The sequence below is a fragment of the Cygnus olor genome, chromosome 16, assembly GCF_009769625.2.
Source record: "Cygnus olor isolate bCygOlo1 chromosome 16, bCygOlo1.pri.v2, whole genome shotgun sequence".
Taxonomy (NCBI): Eukaryota; Metazoa; Chordata; class Aves; order Anseriformes; family Anatidae; genus Cygnus; species Cygnus olor.
In genome coordinates, this window is record NC_049184.1 from 7,150,901 (window position 1) to 7,177,983 (window position 27,083).

General features: G+C 38.2%; 2 protein-coding genes across 4 annotated transcripts in view; both read left to right on the plus strand.

Annotated features, from left to right (window-relative positions):
- The window catches only part of ARFGEF2 (ADP ribosylation factor guanine nucleotide exchange factor 2), a 61,536-nt gene extending 57,715 nt beyond the window's left edge, over positions 1-3,821 (plus strand). For both annotated transcript variants that reach the window (XM_040575784.1, XM_040575783.1), the window contains exon 39: positions 306-3,821. In XM_040575784.1, the coding sequence (XP_040431718.1) occupies positions 306-482 (177 nt within the window). In that variant the 3' untranslated portion in view covers positions 483-3,821. The remainder of the gene's footprint in view (positions 1-305) is intronic.
- Positions 3,822-4,163: 342 nt separating this feature from the next.
- CSE1L (chromosome segregation 1 like) lies at positions 4,164-26,722 on the plus strand. 2 transcript variants are annotated; one of them, XM_040576373.1, is made up of 25 exons: positions 4,164-4,314; positions 6,763-6,858; positions 7,405-7,547; positions 9,745-9,846; positions 10,267-10,412; positions 10,734-10,824; positions 11,118-11,225; positions 12,003-12,095; positions 13,439-13,606; positions 13,706-13,835; positions 14,526-14,591; positions 16,427-16,629; positions 17,512-17,596; positions 18,312-18,373; positions 18,925-19,061; positions 19,223-19,326; positions 19,787-19,884; positions 20,729-20,879; positions 21,410-21,618; positions 22,339-22,436; positions 22,645-22,730; positions 23,782-23,863; positions 24,290-24,436; positions 25,262-25,493; positions 26,188-26,722. In XM_040576373.1, the coding sequence occupies exons 2-25, from the start codon at positions 6,774-6,776 to the stop codon at positions 26,275-26,277; spliced, it is 2,916 nt and encodes a 971-aa protein (XP_040432307.1). In that variant the 5' UTR covers positions 4,164-4,314; positions 6,763-6,773; the 3' UTR covers positions 26,278-26,722. The 2 variants fall into 2 exon arrangements, with proteins under 2 accessions (XP_040432307.1, XP_040432306.1); XM_040576372.1 differs by lacking the exon at positions 4,164-4,314 and adding an exon at positions 4,618-5,068.
- Positions 26,723-27,083: the final 361 nt, after the last annotated feature.

The following is a 27,083-nucleotide window of genomic DNA, read 5'->3' on the forward strand; positions in this document are numbered from 1 at the left end:
TCTCCAGAAGTATTCCAGAAGTATTTTTTCCAACTGTATTGGAAAGTTTAAAAGTGTGGTGTTTGTTCTTGGTGTTTTTTTCTTCCCTGTATTGTTAATTTTGTAATTCCAGTTCACTCCTGCATAGTCTTGAATGTTTTGTTGCAGTTTATCAATATTTGAAGAAACTGGTGGTAGTGGTGATTTGGTTTTTCACCATTTAGCAGCAATTCAGTGATGTCCATGTTGCTACGGTGTTATGAGAAACTCTGTGCTTTCCTACAGGAATAGAGAATAACTTTCTCTTTTCGTATCTTCTCTGATAGTTTAGGGCACATGCTTCAACCTATTATCCGTACTTGTGTGAAATCATGCAATTTGACCTGATTCCTGAGCTTCGAGCTGTGCTACGGAAGTTCTTCCTGCGTATAGGTGTTGTGTTTAAAATCTGCATAACAGAGGAGCAAATACGGACAACTGGGACAAACTTACCTTCGTGGTAGCCCTAAGTAGAGTTGATTACTTCTGCTTGTACATAAAGCTGTGTTCCAGAGATGGATTGAAGTGGATGGGGAAAAAAATGGAACCCTGGTCTATCAACAGAGCAGCAAGTTACTCTTACCACAGTGGCATTTGGGGAGGGATTGGGGGGTGGGTGGGGAAAAAAACTCCTGTCCATCCTATGAGACTATCAGCAGTTTTTATTTAAATTGTTGCTTACGAAGTTAGTACAGTGGATGTAAAGTCTATTTGTTTCAATGCTCGTCATCCTTACGATTGAGTCTGTCTCTTCTAGTCTTTTGTCAATTGTTCAGTCTTGCAGCCCAACTAAATCTTATAAATCAGCTGAATTCCTTGATGGAAATTATGCCCCTTGGAAATAATGAATATAGTTGTATAGCCTTGTGATGTTAGCACGTGTTCATAATAAACTATACTGCAGTGGCTAATGACCACCCAAGATCATTCTGGGTTTTTCTTTGTGTGCACATGGCTAGACCCAGCAGAGTGTCATAGTTTTTGAAGTGGACAGCCCATAGGATATTTAATGAAGCGGTTTTCCTGGTGTTTAGCAAGTCACTTTAAAACTATTTTCTTTTATTATCAGTGCTTCACCTACCAAGATTCATTTTTTATTGTTATGGAAGGTTTTACATCAGGAGTACACAGTAGTATCTACCCCATTTAGCTTGTCAGTTTTGAGTTAAAGGTATTAAAGAAAGAAAAGAAAAGACTTTTAAACTTTCCATTGACTTTTGTACGTTGCCAAATCATGGACAGAAAGCATCTACAGTAATATTAAAAACAGGGTTCAAAGCAATTAAAAAAAAAACTTATTTACCCTTGACCATAATGTATTTAGTAGTAATTATGTCTGTTTAGCAATAAGTCTTATCCTTAATACCTAGCCAGTTCTGTCTTTTTACTGCAGATTTGCAACTTGTGATTTGTCTTTGTGCAAATCACTTCTGTTTTCAGCTGTTAGTTCCTATTGTGATGTAAAAATTGAATTCCTATGACAGCTCTAGCAAAATTAAACTTAAGATCATTCATGTACTATAACAGTAACCAATATATTTCTTTGCTTTCCAAGTATATATGAACCAAATGTGACTTAACACTACAGGTTTGCTTACCCTGGAGATGTTCCTTTCCTCAAAATGCATCAGGTTTCTGTGATGTAACACCAATTTGAAAGTGCAGTACTGCAGGACTGAATTTTGTTCTTTGAACTAATTTTAATTTCAAGTTTTGGACTTTCTGAAATGGAAAAGTATGGAGAAGTTCCACTTCCTAAAATATATGTAAACAAAAGTGTTATATTAATCATTGTGCTACTCATATCAGCAAGCCTCAAATATAAGAGTATTTAACAACAACAATGAAAAAGTGGTATTGTGTTCAAACTATTCTTTTGCATTATAAGTTGAATTTCCTGGTAGGGCAGCCATAGTTGACATAGCATTGGGATATAATATTTTTTTTCTTTTGAGCTATTTCCAAAGGTTCTTACAGCATTCTTCAGTAAATTGGCTTGTTCTATGTAAGCATTGTTTGGCAATTGTTTTGCAGGCAATAATACCAGTAAGGCTTTCATGATTTTATTTTTAACCAAAGAAAAGTAAACCATGATTGCAGCTCTCTAACTTTTGAACATCCTGTAGATAAATCTATACACTAATATTTTGTGGGAGGAAATATGGAGCTGCATTTTGCCATAGGAACAGACTGAAAAATAAGCAATGCTAATATTTAACTTGCTGCATTTCAGATGTCTTTTTGTGTTGCATTTAGTAGAGTTGCTTGTTCCCTGGTAATGTCTCTTAACTACAGTAAAAAGTATTTATTTTAATTATATTTAAATATGTAAGAATAGGCCATTCTTTTTTCTTCCTGCCCTAGATAGTCCTTAAAATATATATATTTCAGATTTTTGAATGTCACTTCCTCATTGAATGTATACCCTTATCTCCTATCAAAACAAAAACTGTAAAGAGTTGCATAATTATTCTTTATTTTATGGTTCTGAAAGCCTTACAACTCCTGTCTCATAATTTTCAAATCTGAAGTTACAACTGCATCATGGGCTTTCTTTAACGTGCAACATTTGCACTATCTCTACATACAGAGTTAGGGCCTTTAATCATTCCTTTCCTTCAGCCTTAGTCCTGAGAGACTCTTACTTTTATTAGAGCTTTTATTGTATTTATGCCATTTATAAACTGCTGAAATTAGGCATGTGACATTAGAAATGTTCTAGACTTACTGCAGTTCATGAAGGAGAAGAGGGGACTGGAATGCAGTGGGATTGACACAGCCTTAATCTTGTCTCAGTTCTCTGAATTGATTGTAGATGTTAAAGCAATAAGAGTGGTTTGCTAAGTATAATAACTGAAACAATTGTATTTGCATCAGCTTTTTGTTTTCCCCTATACAGTCAGAAAGATCATAACCCACAGACATCTCCATGAAGCTAAAAATGCTGAGCCAAAACTCCTGCAGTAATCACTGCTGGTTCTGATCTTGTCCTGACTCTGCTGACGTTAAGACTTTATCTACCTGTAGTAGTTTTCTAGGCTGCAGTGGAACTATGAACGAGAGCAGGGTTGTGTCAGCATGGCCTGGTAGAGATTGACATCTGTGCAATACATGGAGTAATAAAAACAAGGTTAGACTTTTGAAGTAGTGTTATGCAACAAATTAAACTATAAAGTGATTTTAACTATAACGGTATTAATATGGAGACTGCATGGTATTTATTGCTACTTATTTTTGAACCTTGTAGGAAACAGGTAAGCAGGGGAGGGACAGTAATGAGAATCCTAAAACCTCCCTTCCACCTTGATTCTACCATCTTACAAGGGAGTTATTTTAAGAGGTTTATTACCCGTGTGTCATGTCACTTTCTGAGCTGTAACCAGAACAATCCAGAACAGCTTTCACTAATGCAAGCAACCAGCCCCCAACTTTTAGCTGTCTTACTATTGAAGGATTAAATACAGAACCTTTTTAAAACTGAGCTTTTCCTGTCAAAAGTGCGGCTCCCTTTAGTATGTTAATTATTTGTTCAGCACCTTTACTGTTATTTCCATGTAAAATGTATGTTTTCACCTATTTAAAATGCCTATGTTTTTGAGGACCTCCGTATTAAGTGCATTTACTATCAATAATTTAAAGAGCAGTACTTTGCCCAACCGATGTATACATTTTTGAGAGAATAGCAAAATTATAAAATATGAAAAAACTATGTAAAGTTTTCTACATGAAAATACTCTGTATAGTACTGTTATAATATTCCATGCTTTAATGAAGTGGTAAATCAATAAAGTTTTACGAAGCGATGCGTGTCTTCTGTGCTTTTTTTTGGACTTTATGGGGATGGGGGTGGCTCTGGTCAGGGGGATACTGACTAACCCAGTCCCTCGGGGCCTTATTACGTGGTGTAAGGCACAGAGACCCCCTGGGGCTCGGCTGGTGGCAGCCCTCAGCCCCCTCCCGCCTTCCTCCTCCTCCTCCTCCTCTTCTCCCTCACAGCAGCCGCCTCCCCCCACTCCTCAGCCGCAGGCCAGGCCCGGCCCCGCCGCAGCGCCCCGCGGGCCGCGGCCGCCCATTGGCCGCCAGCCCCGTGTGGGGAGCGGGCCCGCGATTGGCTCGCCGCGCGGAAGGAGAGGCCGCCCATTGGCCCTGCGGCCAGGCCACGCCCCCGCCCCCCGCGCCGCCGTCACGGTGCCGCCGCCGCGCCCTCTCGGCGCGGTTTGAATGTGAGGCGCAGCTCCGGCCCTCACGGCCCAGCCCGCCCCGCCGCCGCCGCCGCCGCCCCGGGGCAGCCGCCAGGTGAGCTTCGCCCGCGCCGCCCGGCCCTAACGCAGCCCCGCCGCCCGGCCCTCGGCACCGCGCCGCAGCGCTCCGCTCCGCGCTCGGCCCGCTGGGCCCGCGGCGCAGCGAGAGGCGCAGCTCACCATGCTGGGGCGCCTAGGCCCGCCTCCCGCGCGCCACGATTGGCCGGCGGCTGGCAGGCGGCTCCGCTCATTGGCGTTCGCGGCTGTCAGTCGGGGAGGCGGCGGGGAGCAAGTTAGTGTGAGGGCGGCGGGGCCCTGCGCCCCCACCCCCGGGCGCCATCCCGGGCTGAGGCGCCGGGGCCGGGGCCGGGGCCGGGCAGCGATCGGGAGCGGGCCGCCCAGGGCTCCCCTCCGCGCACCGTCCCCGCCGCCGGTCTCCCCTCGGCCTCCTTCTGCGGCAGGAGGGGGCCGCGGAGGTGATCCCTGTGGTGGTCCCATGGCGATGCGGTGCGGTGCGGCGGTGACCCGGCGGTCTGCCCCCAGCCCGCCTCCGCGCCCCCTCAGGCGGGCCGTGCCCGGCAGCGGTGCCGGAGCAGCTCGCTGAGGCGCCTCACAGCGCGGGGCCGGCCGCGCTTTTGGGGTTTATTTTTAATTTCCCCTTTGAGCTGTCTGCTGCTGGCCGGAGTACCGCAGAGAAGCGTTCGGCGCCTTTGGGGGGTTCTGCAGAGGGAGTTTGAAACTTTCTCGTTTTGCCTGGCCTGCTGAGGGGACGCAGAGCGGCGCGTAGCGAAAAGCCTTGGGCTGCTGTGGTGAGGGCCGCTCGTGTCCCTTGTGGGAGGCAGCAGGGAAGGAACAGCTGGAGGAGGGGGTGAGGAGCTGAGAGCCGGCAGGTGAACATCACTGCTCTGTGGGTGGCATGGAACAGCGGCCTCAGGTCGTCACCTTTGGCCTTCAAAATAAGCCCGAAGCCAGCTCGAGGCGTGGGATCCCTGTGTGCCGTGTGGGCATGAGGTATTTGGAAAAGGCCAGGCAGGATCCCCACCGAACCAAACAGCGCGCTCTGAGTTTGGCTTCCATGTTGGGTCAGGTTCAGGCTTTTATGAAATGATTTCCACATGGGTTTGTACCTCAGTCTTGCTGGCTTTTCCAAAGCAGGTATTTTTTTTTCCTCTCTTTCTGAAAGGTTTCAGTATTTGTTTCAGCATCACACCACTGATACATGAGGTCGCTTTGTAGGAGAACAGATGAGGCGGCTGTTGCTGGAGCTGTTTGCTTACCCTGTACTCTGTTAGGGTTTTGTTGGTTGATGTGTACAGGTGAATAAGGCTACAGGCAAGTAAACCCCCAGAAGGGAGGGACACTGCTCCCCCTCTTCCAGCGACATAGGTAGCATAGAATAAAAACGGAGTAATTAAAACTCACTTCCTTGGCAAACGTGCTTAAAAAGAAACTGCGTTTGTTGCACTGACTGTCAACATAGAACAAATGCAAAGTGGGGTGGGTAAATTTCAGCCTATCTTAACACTTAGAAACTCCAGGGGAAAAATAGCCTTTGGTTCCTCATTATTTCTCTAGCAAATGAGCCGTGCTGTTGGTGAGGAAGATGGCTGCGTGCTGCACTTAGGGATGGGGTTCGGCGGTGGACTTGGTAGTGTTAGGTGATGGGCTCAGTGATATTAAGGGTCCTTTCCAACCTAAATGATTCTATAATAGGTGGTGATACCCTACACAACACATCCATTACAGCATTTCTTGATACTGTTTTAGTGTTACTGTGATTTTAATTATTCCGTTTAAAGCTGTGAAGTTAATCTATCACTGTAGTGAGTATGAGGGTATCTGTGGGACGATGAGTATGGAGGACTAATTTGATTTATTTGCACAAAGTTATTCTGAAATAAGTATTGCTGTTTTAATGAATGCCTACCCTAGTCTGAGTCAATTTTGCGGAGTGGACAACCCCTTTGGCAGTGTGCAGTCTTTCATCTTTATAGAAATTCATTTTCTGTTCAGAGTTTTCTGTAGATAATGAGTATTTATTTTAAGCAAACCTTTACTCTCCAGTGCACTTTGAATTGCTCCATTTCCAATTATCTAAGGCAGGGCTATTCAGCTTTTCAACCAGGAGTAGGTTTCTGTGGCTGACAGTAGTTCTCAAAAGCAAAACCCGACTCATGCTGTCATGAAAGAGTAAGTGATTGTCTTTGCGCTGTACCTGAGTAATGGTTCGCTGGATGTGTGGTCCTGTTTTAGGAGCTTGGTTTCAATAAACCATTCAGTAACAGCTATGTGGAGTTGAAAAAATTGAATGTTTTTTCTTTTGTGTTTAGTGCACGCTAGCTGTTGTTTATTGCACCAGCCATATAAGATGAGACCATGCTTTATGAAACATAGTCAGAAAGAGCAGATGGGTGTCTTCTGCGGAATCAAGTTTTACGTATGCGTAGCTTATAGGTTGGATTTTCTAATTTGTGTTTTTAACAAAACTACTTGTGGGTCATAGGTTCTGCCAAAATGGAGCTGAGCGATGCCAATTTACAGACCTTAACTGAGTATCTAAAGAAAACGCTGGATCCAGATCCTGCTATAAGGCGTCCTGGTAAGTGATTGTCATGTGAGACCAAGAAGTTTGGTTTCATTTTAGCTCTTCAGTCTGTATATAACAAACTTCAGCTGAAGTTTATGCAAAACTTATTTTACAGAAATTCTCTGTCTCCTTTTAAAAAACAACAAGAAAACAAAAACTTAACACCTAGTGAAGGGTGGATGTAAATATAAACTTATTTTCTGTTTGTTTTTCATATTTTTTCCTGACTTTTTTGTACTGTTGTTATTTAAAACAGGGATGCTGTTTATGATGAACAGGGGCTGGCTTCTGTCAGGACATGGCTTTTAAAAATGCTGAAGAGGCTATATTTCCACAGCCTGCTTTGAATTGAGAGCTTTTGTTAATAGCAGAAGCATTAAAGAGCTTAGTAAGGAAGAAGCTACAGTACCTTTTGGTACTTGCCCAGTGTATCTGTTGTTGTGAAGCTCTGGAGAGGTGTTCATGTGTTGATTATTTTAAATGGACCTTTGAGAAATCGTAGGACTCCAGTTAGAAAATCAGTTCAACTTTTGCTAACCTTACTGTATTCTCTCACAGCGGAAAAGTTTCTTGAGTCAGTTGAAGGAAGCCAGAATTATCCATTGTTACTCTTAACGTTGCTGGAGAAATCACAGGAAAATGTCATCAAAGTTTGTGCATCTGTAACATTCAAGAACTACATTAAAAGGAACTGGAGAATTGTAGGTATTCTAGTGAGTAGTTCTGCTAAGATTTAGTAATCCTTTTAAGATCCAATACTGTACTCTGTAGTAACCTTGAATTGAAGAATGCTTGTATGTTTTCACTTTGCGAGAGAAGATAGATCATACAGGAAACAAATACCAAGCGTAACTTAGGGATAAGGGACTAAAATCTCCTCTGTTGGACTCCATTCTATTAAAAAAGAAATAGAGCTGGGGGATAAAATGGTGAAGGAAGAATTCTTCCTGTTATCGTACTTCTTTAGAAATATGCGTACAATATTTACAGTCCATTTAACTAACTGTAATGTTTTTACACCAAAATGATTGCAAAGTTTCTATATTTGTGAGCTGCCCAGGTTGGCCTGTATCTATTGGCGTAGTGTTTGCGCCATTTCTAGCCAGCACTGCAGCTGGAAGTGATGATGCTGGTTTCTCTTTCATGTTAGTGCTTCTGGGGCATAGAAGCCTTGATGGTTTAACATGTAGAAGTATTCGTAGACGTAAGATAGAAATATTGCCATTTAACTTCATTTTATCCTTTATTTTGAAGATGTCGGAAAAAAAATCATTTAGAACTTTCCTCATTAGTGGAATTTAATTAATGACATAAAGTATTACGTTCAAGAGCTCAAATCCTTCAGTGATGAAAGATATTAATTGCTAGTATTTGTATTTTGTCTCCCAGAAAGAACCATTTGTTTATCTGAAAGAGTACCAAATGTGTACTCTTGTTTTATGTCTCGGTGCCTATTTAAAAATTTGCATGTGACTTTTCTTCCCCTGCCTGTCATGCAAATATTAAGAAGCTATTGCAGTCCTAGATCTGGTTACGTTTGTTAAAATCAGCACATTCACACTGGCATGAAATTTCTAGAACTTCGTGTTGGTAACACTGCATTTTCAGTCATTTCTCCAAATTTCCATCTTTATCTGTAGAGTATTTAAAGTAGAAATAGCACTCAGTTACAGAAAAATGTGTGTCTTCCTTGGTATGGGTTACTGAAGTTCTTCAGAATGAGGTTTTGTGTTGGAGTAGGAGGAGATGCCCTGCAGTAAGTGCATCCAGGGGACTGGTAGGATTGCTGTGTGACTTCAAGCACATTGTTTTTTTCAAAATTGAAGCTTTCATTTCAGAAGCTGTATGAACATGAACAGCCTCAAGGCTACCTTACTTAGATCAAATGGTATAATTTAACAGCATTGAACTTGGACTGATACAAAGCTCAGAGGAAGGAAAAGGGTTTTGCTTACTTAAGCACTTTGATTTGGTAGACCCTGGAAAGCCAGCTGTGTACGGCATTTCTGGAGAGAGGGAAGAGTGTGCTTTTTATTTTTTTTTCTTGGATTTGGTTTTATTTCAAGTATTTGTAAGATAGTCACCCATGCTGCTTTCCATGTCTTGTTTAAAAAAAAAAAAGCCTAATTTCCTTGGAAAAAATCTCATAAATAACCTCAAACAAGTAGGATTTGTGGTTTCTCATTTCACTACCACCTCTCTCCTCTTCATCTATCTAAGTACAAGTTTAGTAGTGCCATCTGCTTAAAGGCATCTTAAGATTGTTGAATTACTCTCTGCAGTGCTGGATGACTTCTAGGTTTCTAAACTTCAGTGCTGTCATCACAGATAATGTGACTGTCACTGGTTGGTGACAAGCCTTAGTATTTTATTTCTTTAATAGAGATGCCATAATTTACTACCACTTAGCACTACTGACTGACAAGGTTTTGAACTGGTTGGCTAATTCTTAAAGCCCATGTTAACATTTTTCTGTGTGTGTCACCTGCACCCATCTTCCTGTACGGTTTCTAGAAAACAAGGCTCGAGGCAGCTTGCACACAGAAAATTTTGAGGTTAGCAGAAATGAGGACAGACATGGTTTGGTGTGCTGAAAGAGGAGACTGTTGGTTAAATTTATGTATGTTACTGGCATGTGCACCCACCCTTATTGCTGCTGAATTGTTTTGTAAAGTTGGTGTTAGAGGAGAAAATTAGTTCAAGGTTTTGTAGAAAGGTGTAATTTCTTTCAGCTTTTTTCAGATACCACTGTGAGATTCATTGTAGGCTTTGACAGATCTCTTACCTTCTTCAACAATGTAATAGTTGCATAAATTTCTTGGCTTCGAAATACTGGTATTTGCACAGTGCCTGAAGTATACTAATATGCCTATGACTTAATTATTGTTCTAATTGTAGGTGGAGGATGAACCGAACAAAATCTGTGAATCAGACAGGATAGCCATTAAAGCCAACATCGTGCCCTTGATGCTTAGCAGCCCAGAACAAATACAAAAGCAGGTAATAAGGCAATTTCTGGTTGTGTCCATGAGACTTTTAGAATATTGCAAGTGTGTCTAAGAGGCTCTGGTTACTGGCAGCGCTCCCTTGGCCTTCCAGTGACATCACCTCTATCCAAATAACTTGGAGTATATTGTTGAAGGTACTTCTGCCCACTTTAAAAAAAATATCTTATGTCTAAGTTCCAGCACTAGGTGGTTAAGTATAATAATTGTAGAAAGTGAAACTCCACGTACAGATACATTGGATTTAAAGTGAGATTTCTTGTGATGAAAAATAGTAGATGCTTAAACCGATGATTTTTGAATCTGACAAGAACAATAAGCATTCTTAAATATTTGTAACATCTGGCATGACAGCTGCATTCTTTTTGTAAGTAGTCTGCTATTATATCATGTAATGGTTATATTTCCTTTCCAGTTAAGTGATGCTATTAGTATTATTGGTCGGGAAGACTTCCCTCAGAAATGGCCAGACTTGCTGACAGAAATGGTGAATCGTTTTCAAAGTGGAGATTTCCATGTCATTAATGGGGTCCTTCGTACTGCTCACTCTTTATTTAAAAGGTATTGGAAATAAGGGAATTAATATATGGGTCAAAGCATTTTTGTTTGACTCAGACTTTTTACTGTTGGACTTAATTTTTTTGTATTTACAAAGTTTACCTCTGTGGCTTCTAATTATGCTGATTGACTTTTTAGTAAGACTTCAAGTGGTTATCAAATTTTACACCTTTCATAGTCTTTAACTATGCTGTTTAGTTCTTGTGTTTACTTGACCAGATTCGTTTCTAGGTCCAGTGTGAAAAATCAGTTGTACACAAGTTAATTTAGGAAGAAATGTGAAGACTATTCTATTTTTTGTGTATTTTTTTTCTCACTTATCAGGTACCGCCATGAATTTAAGTCAAATGAATTATGGACAGAGATCAAACTTGTACTTGATGCCTTTGCATTGCCCTTGACAAACCTCTTTAAGGTATTTATTGTTGAATAATTTCTAAAAACAAGTCTAGTGTTCTGAATTGCTTGTTGTGAATGTCTACAAAAGAAAAACTTAGAAACAGTTGGAACTGTTAATGATGTTCCAGCTAGAGTGAGGAATGAGATGGGATCAGTAAGAGGAAGAAAAGGAACTGTACTTCCTGGTTTTTTAAAAAAAAAAAAAAAAAAAAAAAGTGAAAAATACCATGTCACATGATACTTGTCAATATCTCTTGTTGATCTGGTTTGTGTGTGTGTTACTTCACTGAATCTTATGTCTTTTTCTAGGCAACTATTGAACTTTGCAGCACACATGCAAACGATGCTAGTGCTTTGAAGGTTCTATTTTCTTCTCTCGTTCTAATTGCGAAGCTGTTCTACAGTTTAAATTTTCAGGTGAATCTCCTTGTTTTTCTAATAGTTTTGCTTTGATTTCACAAAGCTGTTACACTCTTATTTATAGGATCCATTTGAGGCAGCCTTTAAGGCCATGTCTGAGTATGAGCCATGAAAGACAAAAGTCAAATGCTTGAGTTTATACTCGCTGTGCTCTTTTATTAATGCATCTGTACTGATACAAATTCAGTCAAGTAGATGAAAGTCAAGTAGTTTAAACTAGTAACTATAGCACTATAGTAGCAAGCAATTCTTGTAGAGTTTTTTTATTTTTTTTAATGAGATCTAAATTTCTAGCATTAAACAAATGCACTGTATGAAAAATGGTAAAAATAGACTCTGCTGAGGTGATGTATAGTGTTTCACCGTGAGCATAACCCTGTGAAGTGTGATGATCATGACTTGATTGCTGGGCTGCTCTTTCTATATTGGGCAAAAGAGCAAGTTGGAGCTAAAAGGAAGGTCTGTGCTTTCTTATTCTAAGAGACAGGGGAAATAAAGTTCTTTCCATATAAAGCTGTAGGCTATATAGGGTATAAGCAACTAGTATTTTTGGAAATGTGCTTCAAAGCCTCTGTCTGTCGGGTTTTCATTTATGGGGTTGCTTTTGTAGTAGGGCAGGGCAAGGTGGTAGTGTTTTGTTTCGTAGATGCATTTTCCACAATTCATTGTCCCTTAGTAGATTATAAGGTGGATACATATTACTTAAAACAAAGATATATTATCCGAGCAGTGCAGTCACAAATTAAAATGTCGATTTATGCTTTTCCTTCACAGGATCTTCCTGAGTTTTTTGAAGATAACATGGAAACATGGATGACAAATTTTCATACTCTTTTAACTTTAGATAATAAACTTTTGCAGACTGATGTAAGTACTGCATAAACCTCCTGTTTTGCCTCTGTATGGTGGAGAGGGCTGATAAGAGAACCGAGGTCTAATTCTGAGTGATGTAATGTTTCCTTTGTTGGGTAAACAAAGAAATAGAATGACTATAAGGAAATGCGATTTAAGAGAAGTAGCTCCATTGTCTAAAAATTTGGTTTCCAGTTCTTGAAGTTACATATTAGTTACAGGTATAGGTAGCTGTGTGCAGAAATCAAATTACCAATACTTGTCAGTGAATATCTTCTTTTGAGGGGATCTGCTAAAGTAACCTTGGTACAAATGTGAAAATGCAAATAGTTTGTCTAAGAACCTGATTTTTCGAGTCACAGGGCTCAGGTTTTCTATACCTTTCAGCTGGTTCATGGACTGTTTTAGAAAACAGGGTATCTTAAAGAACTTGAAACATTTGAACATATAAGGCATGACATCTTTAAGTAGTTTAGTTTGCCATTTGCTGTCTTTGCTTAATTATAATAATTAGTAGTTTCACATGTGAAAAGCGACACCAAGTCATCAAAGCTCAAATTCATTTTGTGCAATGCTTTCCTTATTTTAAATGCTGTTGTCTTCCAGATGCAGTACAGTAGCTTGCCACGTGGTGGAGCCAATGAAACTATAAATGCCTTTCCAATATATAGGGGGCACATTAAGTGCATCTTGTGCTATAGTTTCGTGGTCATTTTAGGCTAGCGATGGTGCAAAAGAAGCCTTGCTTATCTTTTTTCTTGCTCTTCTCTTTTGTTTGTGGGCTGTTGCCCAGCACAGAAATCCATGCGGTTGCGTGCTGACATGCATTAAAATTGAAAGTTGGGATTAAAAAAAAAAGGAGGGAGGGTGTTCTTTGTGTGGTGTTTTTTAATTATTAATATTATTCCAACACATTTTTCCAATTCGCTTTGCGGTTCCACAAACACCTGTGCTGATATGGAGAAGAGGGGAAAAAAAACACACTTCTAGCAACTGTATCAATTTAAAGTAACAAGATAGAATGCCACCTGAACGTGTATTTTCAGTGCTTTGTGTTACCTTTTACAAATTTAATAGGAAAATTAATTCTGCACTGAATCTTACCGGGTCTAAATCACTTAAAGTGTGTAGTACCGTTATTTGAACTGTGAATATAATAGCACGAATGTATGATCTGTAGTGCACTTCCAGTACAAATCAGCAAAATACAGTAGTTCCAGGAAAGTGGGATGGGTTTCTCTGACCTACTTAGAACATGGTAAAATAATACTGTATTTCCTTGAAATATGTTGATACTTTTAATACTTAAGTAGTGTTGAAATGTAGATGCTTAAGTTCCTACTTTTGTTTTATGTGAGGATGAAGAAGAAGCTGGGTTACTGGAGCTCTTGAAATCGCAAATTTGTGATAATGCTGCTTTATATGCTCAAAAATATGATGAAGAATTCCAGCCCTACCTGCCACGTTTTGTAACGGCAATCTGGAATCTGTTGGTCACAACAGGCCAGGAAGTGAAATATGACTTGGTAAGCTGTTAAAAACTGATCTTGTCAAGTTCAATAATGAATTATAAATTATTAATTCATGCTAAAGTTGTATGTGTTTTGTGTGTGCTTCTATTCTAGTTGGTTAGCAATGCAATCCAGTTTCTGGCCTCAGTTTGTGAAAGACCACATTACAAGCATCTCTTTGAAGACCAGAATACATTGACAAGCATCTGTGAAAAAGTTATTGTTCCCAATATGGAATTTAGAGGTAACTTTTCAAGATATAAATTTTCAAAGACACGGTAAAATATAACTGTAATTATAATAATGTTTTGCTTTACAGGACTAAGAATTGAGGATCACATCCCGTGTACTTTAGAACTAGATTCAAAACCAAGTTTCTACAGCAAATTGCTGTGCTATGGGCTTTGTACAATTGTTGTATGAATGTATCTAATAATTCTTCTGTCCTACTGTGATCTCAAATTGAAAAATATAGAATGTCTAAGTCATGTGCCATCAATATGTTTTCATGCTTAAAGTGAATACCAGAATAATCGAAGGAGCCTAAATAGGCATGGATATACGACCTACTGAATTGTAATGTCTGTTTCTCCAAGATGGATTTATGTTAATCCTAGTATCTAAAATGCATTGTGTTCCAAATGTGTTACAGCAATAAGAAGTATCTCTCTAAGTCTATGACTCTGGAAAACTCTTTTAAATACACTTAGTATTGAATATGTCTTTTAAATCAGGAATGCATTAGCTCATGAGTATGAAAGATTGCAATTTGTGGGGCAGCAAGCTAAACAGGCTAGTCTGACTGGATATTTCTGATTAATTTCTATGAATGTTACAGAGAAGTACTTGAAAAAATAGTAAGTTGATAATGATACCCCTTTTTAGCATAAAAAACATCTCAGTATTAAAACTCTTATGTATTTTGTATTTTCAGCTGCTGATGAAGAAGCATTTGAAGATAATTCTGAAGAATATATAAGAAGGGATTTGGAAGGATCTGGTAATCCACAGATTTATACTAAGAATACTTGGTCTTTAAATATAGCTCTGAAGAGCTGAAGCAATATACTGAGGCTTTTAAAACTTATTTTTGAACTTGGGAAGCTTTTTTCCTTAAGATATTTTATCCATTTTTTTGGTCAAGTTTACTGTCAGGATGTGCCCGTCCCAGTGTCTTTTTGTTTTGAACAATGTTTTTATAGTTTCTTTTCTTAATTGGATCGGTATGTCTCCTGTGCTGCACATGTTCTCGTATCAGCAAATATAGCCTGTAAGTCAGTGCTGAGTAGTGGCCATAGTTGTGTATTTAGTTCCTGTGCGTGGAGTTTTAAATAACATGGATAGACTCTCTGCCTCTATTTGGTAGTCTGTTGTGTTTAAACTGAAACTCTGACCAGTTCTGCATACAAATCTGTGATGAAGCCAGCTGGACGGCAGCCTGCCTTTGTATGCTGGCACTGTGTTCCAACCACTGTAATAACTGTCCTGAAAACACAGCGCTGTGCTAACAGAGCTACTTGATTTTCTGATTGTCTGTCTCCAGCCAGGTCAGCGCACAAATGAACCAAATCTAGATCTGTGTGATAACTCTGTATGGGCTGTTCTGTGCCACCGACATAGCACTGACTGACACTTTTAGATGACTGGAACTTCATAATAGGTTTGAGAAATTCCTGTACGTTGGAAGTAGAGGAAAAAGTTCTGATTTTTTTTCAAGCAAATATTTTATCATTCTTATCCAGGATTATAGGTATTAGTGAAGCTTATAAAAGCTTGTTAGCTATTTCTGCTTTTAAGAGAATATAGACAAGAAATATTTGTGTTCTTCTGAGATGTCTTTAGAAATGCACTCTGTTGCATTTAAATTCACTTGCTTTATTTTCCTTTTGTCCCTTCTGTTAGTATATAGTGTTAAAGACCAGCTGACCTTTTTTTTTCTTCTTTTTCTTGAGACAATTTTTACAGATTTGTTACCAGAAAAAAATACTGTTTCATTGTTTTTATCCAGTGGCTAAGCACCACACAGCAGTTTGCTTACTCCCCACCCTGCTGTGATGGGGTGGGGGAAGAGACTAGGCAGTGCAAAACTGAGAAAACTCATGGGTTGAGATAGTTTAATAAGTGAAAGAAAGAGGAAGAAAACAGAAGGAAAAGCCAATTGCTTACCATTTCCCACAAGTACGCTGATGCCCAACCTGTCCCCAAGCAATGGTTGCCTTTTCAAAAACACTCTACCCTCAGTTTTTATTGGCAAGCATGATGTTACATGGCATGGGATAATAGCACTGTGGTCCCTTTGGGTCAGCTGTCCAGGTTATGTCCCTTCCTAGTTTCTTGCCCACCTCAAGCTTCCTTGCTAGGAAGGGAGAGAAGGAAAAAGAAAGCATTGACACCATGTAAGTACTGTTCAGCAAGAGCCAAAACACTGGTGTGTTATTAAGGCAGTTTTAGTCACCAGTCTAAAACACATCATCATACAGGCTGTTGTAGAGAAAAATTAAACTCATAACTGCCAGACTCAGTACGTTTCTGTGTGTAATTATCAAGATAGTAAAAAGCCTCCCCCTGCATCCTTGCTGAAACTTTCTGTAGGGTACATTGAAAACAGTGAAAACACGTGCATTATTGGTAGGTGTCCATTCCTCATTTTGTTGTGCAAATAGCCCTTGGTATTAAATTAAGTAAGAAGACTTAAATGTGTTCTTAGGCATCAATGTGGAGTGTGGCTGTAGCTTGAAAAGCTGTGCGTTTCTGATACATTTTTTATTATTGTGCTTAGTAACATGAAAAGCTATGTATTTTCTCATATCCAAAGAACCTTTTGTTCTTGTGCAGATATTGACACCAGACGCAGAGCAGCTTGTGATCTGGTCAGAGGCCTGTGCAAGTTTTTTGAGGGGCCTGTGACAGGGATTTTTTCTGGATACGTTAATTCCATGCTGCAGGAATATGCAAAGAATCCATCTGTTAACTGGAAGCACAAAGATGCAGCTATTTACCTTGTCACATCTTTGGCATCCAAAGCTCAGACACAGAAGGTACTGCTATTTGTTTTAATCTATAAGCATTCAAAAATTACAGCCTCTATGAGGACTAGAGGGTTGATGCAATTCCTTTTATTCTGCTTCTAAATGGGAATAACTAGATTTGTAGTAGTTTAATGTTGATGAGACTAAAAGTCATCTGTAATATAATACTTTCACAGCTGATGGGAATGTGATGGTATGTCATCTTCAGATAGATTGGGCAAAGTCAACAAGCACTTGTGACCATTCGGCAGGTCTTATTAGTATGTGTGAAACAGTGACATAAAGAAACAAAATTGGCTTGAGTCCAGCATCTGTGACCTTTCACGTGTTACTGGGCCAGAGTTTATAAGCCATGGAAGGCCAAATCCAGCTTCACAGAAGATGATCAGGGGGGTTGAGCAGGCTAGAAGGAATCCGAGTGACACGGTTTTTGTCATTATATTCCATAACGTCTCTTGTTGTTTTAGTGTTTATTGTCTTAGAAATGGCAATCAGGTAAAACTGAAGTATTATAATTTTCCTGTTCTCATTCGGAATTGGAGTGTGACTCTTAAACGCTTCATTTTCAAAAGGCTTGTCATTTAAAAAAAAAAGTATCGAGTTAATAAGCTGCTAATGTTTTTCTGTCTAAAACTCTGGTTCGTTATTACTGTTATATGCTGTTATTCCTCAACTCAGGACTAATGAATTTTGAATCCCAGTGGTGTTACAGCTGAAACCTAGACACTGAAAAAGTTAAGAAATGGGGTGGCCCTCTGCTTGGGATTATTGAAATTGCATCTTTTTATGGGCATACACACTTCAGAATGCTTTTATTAAAAAGATACAAAAATTAGTGGGAAAAATAGCTGAGTGATAGCATATATAAAAAACAGTTTATTTTTTTTTTAGCATGGAATAACCAAAGCCAATGAACTTGTTAATCTGACGGAATTCTTTGTGAATCACATTCAACCTGACTTAAAGTCTCCTAGTGGTAAGTTTAATGTTAGTTTTCGTGCATTATCTTTTGTGATATGTCTAGAACCTTGATTGTGACCATTGTTTCTTAAGGCTCAAGTAGAAGTTAAAATGTGCTCATATATCAGCATTATCTCTGAGTCAGAAGCCTGTTTACACCTGGCACATAGGAAGTAATTCAGGTTAGTTTGACCAGCGATGAATGAGTTTTTAAACAAAGGTGGATTACCACATGCTGTCTGCAAGATCAGGGCATGTACACACATGGTTGCTATCCGCTGACATGCTTTAACTTGTTGAATCAATGTAATTTGACATCTGTAATTGAGACCTTACAACAAACATCTACGTTAAACAAAACTCGGAGAAGTTAAAGTACTGAAGTCCAGGTTGCAGCCTGTACTAGTGTGTATTGATGAGACTACAGGTGTCTAGGTTTAAGCAACATGATGTATTTATACTTTGTCAATTATCTTATGACATTCAGAGGGTAGTGGGTTGTCTTGGAACATGCCATTGGAGTCTGCTAGAATCAGAGCCAGAAGGGGAACTTTTACGTTGAACAGTTGCACAATATGTTTAATGGTATTGCAGAGTGCCCAGACAGAGATGCATAAACTAAGCAAAACAGAAAAATGTTGCGTGTATTACCTGGGATGGGGATTCAGGAGTTAATGTCACTTCTAATATGTAGAATATGTTCAGTAATGTGTATTTTTTTTTTATTGCAGTGAATGAATTCCCTGTGCTAAAAGCTGATGGTATCAAATATATCATGATTTTTAGGAGCCAAGTAAGTTTTTCTTCTACTCTTACAGTAAAAACATACTGTGGTCTGTTACTTTACACTTGCCAAGCCTAATTTATCTTACTTGGCCATATGTTAACTCAGCAGGTGTTTAGACAGCCATACATAACATTTCCTGCTGAATTTTGAGTTTTGAAAGTAAATGATACTGCTGCTATAAATATCAAATGGACATGTAGCCTATATTCTGTCCATACGCTATTGGAGCACTGCGTATCTTAGCATGCTTAGTCCTGTGACCCACTCAGATTTAATTACCCATTAAGACAAAGTAAAGTGGAAAAAGAAATAAACATTAGGAATATATGCATTTAAAATCACACATTGATATTCTAGGGGAAATACTCGAGAGATGACAGAAATAGGTACCTCTCAGTTGTCAAGGTGTGTTTTAGCAACTGGAGGAGCCTTCTGAGATTTCTTCTTTCTGCCACGCTTTCAATTTACAGTTGATGAGTTCAGTGATTATGTTCTAGTGTTGAACCATCTCTATTTTTCTGTAATTTATATAATTTGTTGCTATAATTTTTTTTTAGGTACCTAAGGAACAACTGTTGTTATCTATTCCTCTCTTAATTAATCATCTTCAAGCAGAAAGTATTGTGGTCCATACTTATGCAGCCCATGCTCTTGAAAGACTGTTTACCGTGAGAGGGACAAATAATACTATTCTGTAAGTTTCCAAGCAGAAATTAAATTCATTGCTATCTAGTTTTAGTACATTATGGACGAAATACTGGTAAGGGATCTTTCATTTATTGCTGTTATGGTACTGTAAGATGCTTGAAGTTTGTGAATGTATTTCATCATTAAAGCCCTGTGATTTCCTTACAGCATTACAGCTGCGGAAATGGCACCATTTGTAGAAGTGCTGCTAACAAACCTGTTTAAAGCACTAACACTTCCTGGCTCATCTGAAAATGAATACATAATGAAAGGTAAGTGCTGTGCAAGTCCTGCACTGTAAGAGTAACTTGGTTAATTTGAGGTAAAGGCTTATAGGCTACTGAAATTTTTATTTGAAAAGCCTAATTTTGTGCAAAAATGCTAAAGCGGTCTGTACAGTCTACAGTTATTTACCAGCCAGTATTAAGTCATTTTTCAGTAAATTTATGGAACAGAGAAATACTAAACATAATGGTATTGTGACTTGTGAAGAACATCTTTTTACTTTGGATGAGTTGCTTAATCTTCTGTGCTCAGTCTACAGAGTGGGAATAACGAAGCTTTGCTTTATCCTGTGTCATGATTATAGATTGATTGCACTTGCAACAGGTGCTCACCCATATTGTACCTAATTCCTTGGGATCTGATTTAATGGTAAAAGTAAAGGATTTAGACACATACTTCTGCCATCTACCTCTCTCCAGAAGTTAATAACTTTCAATTTATTTGCAGCAATCATGAGGAGTTTTTCTCTGCTGCAGGAATCCATAATTCCCTACATCCCTTCTGTCATCACACAGCTTACACAGAAACTGCTGGCTGTCAGTAAGGTAAAGAACTGGCTATCTGTGCCAAGTGTTCACGCTTCCTTTTTCTTAGAGCAATCTTTTTTAAAGACTTATGTATACTTTGTTGTTTGTGTTCTGTTAATATATCACAAATTGTTCAATACTTTGACTAAAATAAGTAAAAATAGCCTCCCAGTGAAGTAGTTTATTCCTGTTAGGGCGTCCTTCCAAATCATTTTCCCCTACTTTCATCTGAAATTTGAGCACAGCATATCAAATCTTTTTACAATATTAATTGGTTCTAGTATAAATGTTTGCTTGTTCAGATGCCACCATTACAATAATCTGTTTCTGTTGCAACTCCTTTATTCTTTGTCCAGGAAACTTCTGAGACTAATATTAAATTTAGACACTGAAATGTGGGATTAAATTAAATTACTCACCTGCTTTTGGTGGGTAAAATTCTCTTAGTCTCCCTCATTCAAGTTGGACTAATATTCTTCCATGTTGAATATTCTTGAATGTTAATTTAGGGAATGCTTTAGAATACCTTCATCAACTATCCAAAGAACTACTTCTATGTGTAGGTTAAACTCAGTTGCAGAGTTTTTGTTACATCGTACTATAACTGCTTGTTAGTTCATGTAGGGATTCTGAAAAACACCTGTATTCGAAATACTTGGAAAAACAAACTCATTTTTGTTTTAAAGGTTTTCAATATTTGCTTTAATCTATAGATTCAATTTCATCAGCATATTAATAAAGCATAGTATTCTTACTTCCAATTGCTCTTTTAGAATTCAGTTGAATCTAAAAATACATTTTGCTAAGTAAGTGACTTGGCAGCAAGTTTAAGTTGATTTATTTGTTCATAACTTGTTTTTAGAATCCAAGCAAACCTCACTTTAACCATTACATGTTTGAATCAATATGCTTGTCAATAAGGATAACGTGCAAAGCAAACCCTGATGCAGTTGGCAGCTTTGAAGAGGCTTTGTTTATGGTGTTCACTGAGATACTACAGAATGATGTGCAAGGTAAATTCAAATCAGTAAGTGCTTGTGCTCTCTCTGCTGTAATTGATTGTCATGGTTTATGTTGTGGCAGGTTTTTTTTCTGTAGCACAGGAAATTCAAGTGAGAACACAGGATGTTCACAGTCCTAATAAACGCTTCTAGGAAGAATCTGAGCTGTTCCATCGGATACATCAACTGTATTATTTTTTTAAACAAACTCCATCTTAAAAGTATCTGACAATCACTACCCCCAAATCCTCTTCTTAGCTACATTGCCATGTTTCTAGTAGTTTGTATTCCATCTTCTGAAACACCAAAAGAGAAAATAGACAGTGTGTATGTATACATAGATACAGTGCTTGCAGATGTTTGGAATAATTAAATTTGAGAAGCAGTATACTTTCTCCAAAGTTTTATTTGTTGGAATATTTCTGTTAATATCTTACAACTGTAGGTTCAATCAATAGATACGTGCTTCTTATGACAATCTTGTCAATCTTGACAAGTGACCATTTTTGCTGAATTTTTAAGTGTCATTATTTCTTTTCCAGAGTTCATTCCATATGTGTTTCAAGTGATGTCCCTACTTCTGGAAATGCATAAAAATGAAATCCCATCATCCTATATGGCGTTATTTCCTCATCTACTTCAGCCAGTGTTATGGGAAAGGACAGGAAATATTCCGCCTTTGGTCCGACTCCTGCAGGCTTATTTAGAGCGGGGTGCTAACACAATAGCAAGTGCTGCTGCTGACAAAATTGTAAGTTGGATTGGTTTAGTAGCAGTGTTTGCCTCTAGGCATACTGATTTAAGATTAAAAATTATAAGTTTTTTTTTTTTCTTTAGTGGATACCTGGGTTTGTGCAGAATATATGTTTGTACTTTAAATTAAAAAAAAAAAATAATGTGAATGCAGGCTTTTGGAATGGTTTTCCATTATGGGGGAAAAGAGGAATCCTTTTGCTTTTATTGATAAAGACGCAAAATTCCTGCACTTAGTACAGTGAAGCAGTTAAGCCTCTATGGTTTAACTTTCTTACCTGCCTTATGTGGAACACACTGGATTGGGAAAATTTGGAGGTTCTGCTTGGAACCGTCTCCAGAATTGTGAGTGAGGACGAGTCAAAATGCTGGAAAATCTGAGAATTAGTGAATTCATGGGGATATTTACTCTGCATACTTAGCTTCTGTTACTTCTGCTGCATGATCTGCTGTAGTCAGACTTGATTAGACAATGCCAATAATGAAGCAGACATGCATTTTCAAATTAGCTTTGGTGTTCATTTGATCAAGGCTAATTTTGAGGCTCAAAGAAAGATCATTTGGTCCCAAGAGAAATCTGTCTTCCTACAGAAAGAATCCTGTTTTTAGGTTGTGAAAGCTTTTGCCATGTTGTGTGTTTTTAGATGGTAAGGGCCAGCTTGCTGGTAGGTCATGGATGAAGAACTGTTGTATAGTTATATATTTGTTTTATTTACAGCCTGGATTGTTAGGTGTGTTTCAGAAGTTGATTGCCTCTAAAGCTAATGACCATCAAGGATTCTACCTTCTAAACAGTATTATAGAGCACATGCCTCCGTGAGTATGAGTTGATATTACATTCAAAAATAATTTCCGTAGACTTTAATACTTGGTATGTTTGTACATTTTGTAGTTAATGTTTAACAACTGAAAAACACCACATTTGTCAGTAAATTAGATTTGAACAGTTCTATACATGGTTTCTGTAAAATGACATGAGTAAAATGCTAGTATGGCTTGAATAACTAATCTTTTAAATTTCTAGTGAATCAGTTGACCAGTACAGGAAACAGATCTTCATTCTACTGTTCCAAAGACTTCAAAATTCCAAAACTACAAAATTTATTAAAAGTAAGTTTCTTGCTATATGAAAAGCTTCAGTCATGTCTACAGTTTAGAATGTGCGGCTGTACTGAATAAGTATGCAGTCATGTCCTGTGATTATGCAGACAAAGGGAGGGTGCTGAGCTGCTAACATCAGGGACTTGCTTCAAATTGTTTATGTAATCACGGGTGGTACGTGGGGAAGTTGACACAACAGATCACACTTAACCTCATTGAAACTGAAGGAGTGGGAAATGAAGGGAAAGAAGTCTATATTCCCTTCCGCTTTCTTATTCTGTGTATTGTTATCTGAAAGTGTTTCTATTTAATCTCCAACACACAATTTAATCTTGCACAACACAATAATACGGGCCACATTTCCTTTTTCTTATTTATAGTTTTTATTACTGTTAAATAGTCTATGGATCCATGTCATTCTGCCTTAGTATTGTAAATTATTGATAAGGTTTTGTGTTAAACGAGGAAAACTGTGACAAATTACTGAGATAGGTATTCTGGTTATTGCTGCTGTAACTGGAAGGTTATTGTCATACTGCTTAAATTGTTTTAATGATTTTACCACTGCACAAATTATGCAGTATCTATTATTTAACCCTGTGAAATCTGGTTAATGCCTCCTACTGATAGGAGTAAGGATGACAGAATGACTTAGAGTGGCCTTTCACAACCAATTAAGTGATGCTTTTAATGCATTGTATCTGTGCTCTGGTACAAAGGTCATGCAAAGGTGTTCACACCTGATCTGAAAAACTGCATTGCGTGAAGCTTTCAGGTGAAAGCATTGAAGTGTTCTTGTGATACTTAATCTGAAAAGTTTGGGAATAGCTTTTCTAATGCTTTGAAAATGATATAAGGGGGAAAGGACTGAATCTTGTCCTAGTTGTGTTATTGCCATGTTAGGGTGTGTGAAAAGGTCTGTAGCTTTTTAGACAGGGTTCAAGATAACAAGTTAATGTACTTCACTAAAACTGAACACTTGCAAAGATTACCATTTTTATCCCCTTGACAAATTTGTTATAATGTATTTTGCTGCTGACTATCCTTTTTCTCATTATAGGTTTCCTAGTCTTCATTAACTTGTACTGCATAAAATATGGGGCATTAGCTCTTCAAGAAATATTTGACAGCATACAGCCAAAGTTAGTATGATTTTTATTTAAGACTGTTGTGTAATTTTTATCCTTTAAAGTGGAAATGGTTGTCTCCTTTAGCTAAAATTGCAAACTGCATTTGTCACTAATTTGACTAGCCAGACGTTTCTTCTACTGTGGTTAACTTCTTTGACTAGCAATTTTTCTTTCTCTGGTATGCTGCCCATAGTTCCTCCCTGATTGTTCAAGACCATTAATCTCATGAGCAGCTCATAAAAATGGAAGAGTGATGTTTTTTTCTCCCTTCATGACAAATTTCTACTATCTAATTTCTACCAGGCATCTACTATGACAGGGCAGCACTGTAACAAATTCTGTTTTTCTCTCTCTTCTAGTGACTCATACTGTTTCTGATTGTTGTCACTAAAAGGCTGGAAAGGCTTTCTAATACTTCTTCTTTTAATGTCGTAATAGGATGTTTGGAATGGTTTTGGAGAAAATCATAATTCCTGAAATACAGAAAGTGTCCGGACAAGTTGAAAAGAAAATCTGTGCTGTTGGCATTACAAAAATACTAACAGAATGTCCTCCTATGATGGACACTGAGTACACCAAACTGTGGTATGTAGAAAGTTCAAGTTCTGTTGGTGAAGCTACTTGATTATGAAAATGTGAACTACTCATCAAAATACTCTATTTTGATTTCTTCAGGCCTGCTACTGTTATGAGGCTGAGTTTAAGGCTTTTCACACCACTTTTTCTTCTCAAGAAGTAAAACATTTTCAAAGCAGGTGCCAGAACTGGTTTGAGATTTTTGTGATGAAGATAGTGCTGACTGGGCTAGCTAGAGTTGCATTTAAGAAAATACACTACCTTTCTTTTAGCTTGTATTGTTTTTGAAAAGCTAGGACCTGTTTTTGTTTGTAGCTGTTCTGCTAGTCAGGAAACCTTGTAACAGATACTTACTACCTGAGCAAGACACTGTAAGATCTTAGTGTGACAGTAGGTTTTTGGGGAAAGCTATCCGGTAAGATTGTGAGCCAGTCTAGCAGTCCAGGTTGTCAGGTAGCCTGAACTCAATAACAGTAACTGTTACAGAGAATTTAGAAGACAAATATTAGAGGAAAGGTGTAATCTATAAAAGAATTACTTTTCATAGGTAAGTTTCATGAGAATTTAACCTGATCACAGTACAAACAGGAACGATGTATTTATTTTTGAACACTCACATTATGCTTGTAAAATACACACATCCACAGCTCTTTGAGTTCAGCTCAGATTGGGCGCTATCAACTTTCAATAGCTGAGCTAGTACCTGCAAGGACTAAATAGTTGAAAGGGTTCTGAATAATTTGAACATTCCTGTAAAAAAAAAAAAAAAAAAAAAAAAAAAACCACCCTGTCCTAACGTATTTTTCTATACTCCTCCCCCATCTTTCTATATAGGACTCCTTTGCTGCAGGCCCTCATTGGGCTCTTTGAGCTGCCTGAGGATGACACTATCCCTGACGAAGAACACTTCATTGACATAGAAGATACTCCAGGATATCAGACTGCGTTCTCTCAGCTAGCCTTTGCTGGGAAAAAAGAGCACGATCCTGTAGGTCAAATGGTGAACAATCCTAGAATCCATCTGGCACAGTCTCTTCACAAACTGTCTACTGCGTGCCCTGGCAGGGTAGGTGACTTTCATACATGGCACATTAAACGTAATTCTACAGAGAAAAAACGCTTATATGACAGTGGGTCTCTTCTGATAGTGTTTGATATTCAGCAAGATGAAGTATATCATAAGCAGAATGCTAGGTGTTGCTTTCTATTTTGCTATCGTTAAATATAGTTTCTGTAAGTTTTTTTCCTACTAACCTAAATAATGTGAAAAATATTGGCCCTTCTTATTATAGTGATAAGATTAATATGCCATTTCTTACATGAAAATCTATCCACATGAAGGTATACAGCTTAACACTTGTCTCCAGTTCAATTGTATGTATTCAGGAAACCTCAGGCAACTCACATTAAATTAAACAAGTTAAATTTAAGTTGACTTTTAACCCATAGTGTATTTGTTTTCAGGATTTTGGTAAGTAAGATTGCTTGGGAGATCCGCTGTTTGCTGTATCCAGATATCTGCTTTAATAACTGATGGTTTGCTAACCTCCTCTTTCATGTTTAATTTGGATAAATACTACATGAAACTTAATATTGTCAGTATCAGGAATTGTAATTCCAGCAACTGCATTTACAGTGAAAACCTGCTGCTGTCAGGATGTCATTTGACTTTGTACAGTGTGTTGACACGGCAATTAACAGGATGTAGCAGTAGCTTAATGTATACGCACATTGACACTTCTGCTCTATCGTATTTTAAGGTTCCATCAATGCTGAGTACTAGTCTGAATGCAGAAGCGTTGCAGTATCTCCAAGGATACCTCCAAGCTGCAAGTGTGACACTGCTCTGAATTGCATAAATTTCACAAGCAAGATCAAAAGCTGTTTTGTTATACAGAAGGTTGACATTGACTTTTTTTTTATAGCGGAGCTCAGACAAAATGAAAAATGCTACTTGAAAATGTATTGCAGAATCCATCTTGTAAAAGATAAATGCGGCTTTAAGCAGAAATTGAAAGAATTTGGTGGTGTGTGTAATCATAGATAAACGGTGGCTAACTTCCATTCCCAGTTTAATTGCAAAGGGAATAGTCATAGCGGTTTGTTATGGGGTTTATTTGAAATCTGCATCTGCAGTATTTGGATAACATTTGGAAATGTATGGAGAGCACTGGCTGTAGAAACTCCCTTCAGTCACTAAAATTCCTTTTCATTTTGATGTTGTCCTTTGTATTTCTTTTGTCTTTCCTTAAACTTTATCTAAATTGTGAATAAATAAGAAGTACTTGTTTAAAATGCCTGTCACTGTGCGCTTACTGTTTTAGAAGAATGTAGCTGGTTTAAAAAAAATAAAGGTAGTGTTTTAAACTTAGGATAGAATATAAGATAGCGGGACTGTACGGATTTTTCTTTACCTTAAAATAGCTAAAATACATTGTAGGATCATGCAGAGCAAATCTAAAACTTTGGCAGAAGATCCAAAGCTGCTATTACTCTTCTGATATTCATCAACAGGTGCAGCCCTTCTCTTCGGACAAGACATGTCCGAGTCATGCAGTAAAAGCATGTAATGGTACCCTCTTAGAGTAGACATCAGTTTCCCAAGTGGATTTTTAGTGATGTATTATTACAAGTGAAGCAGTGACTTTTTTTTTTC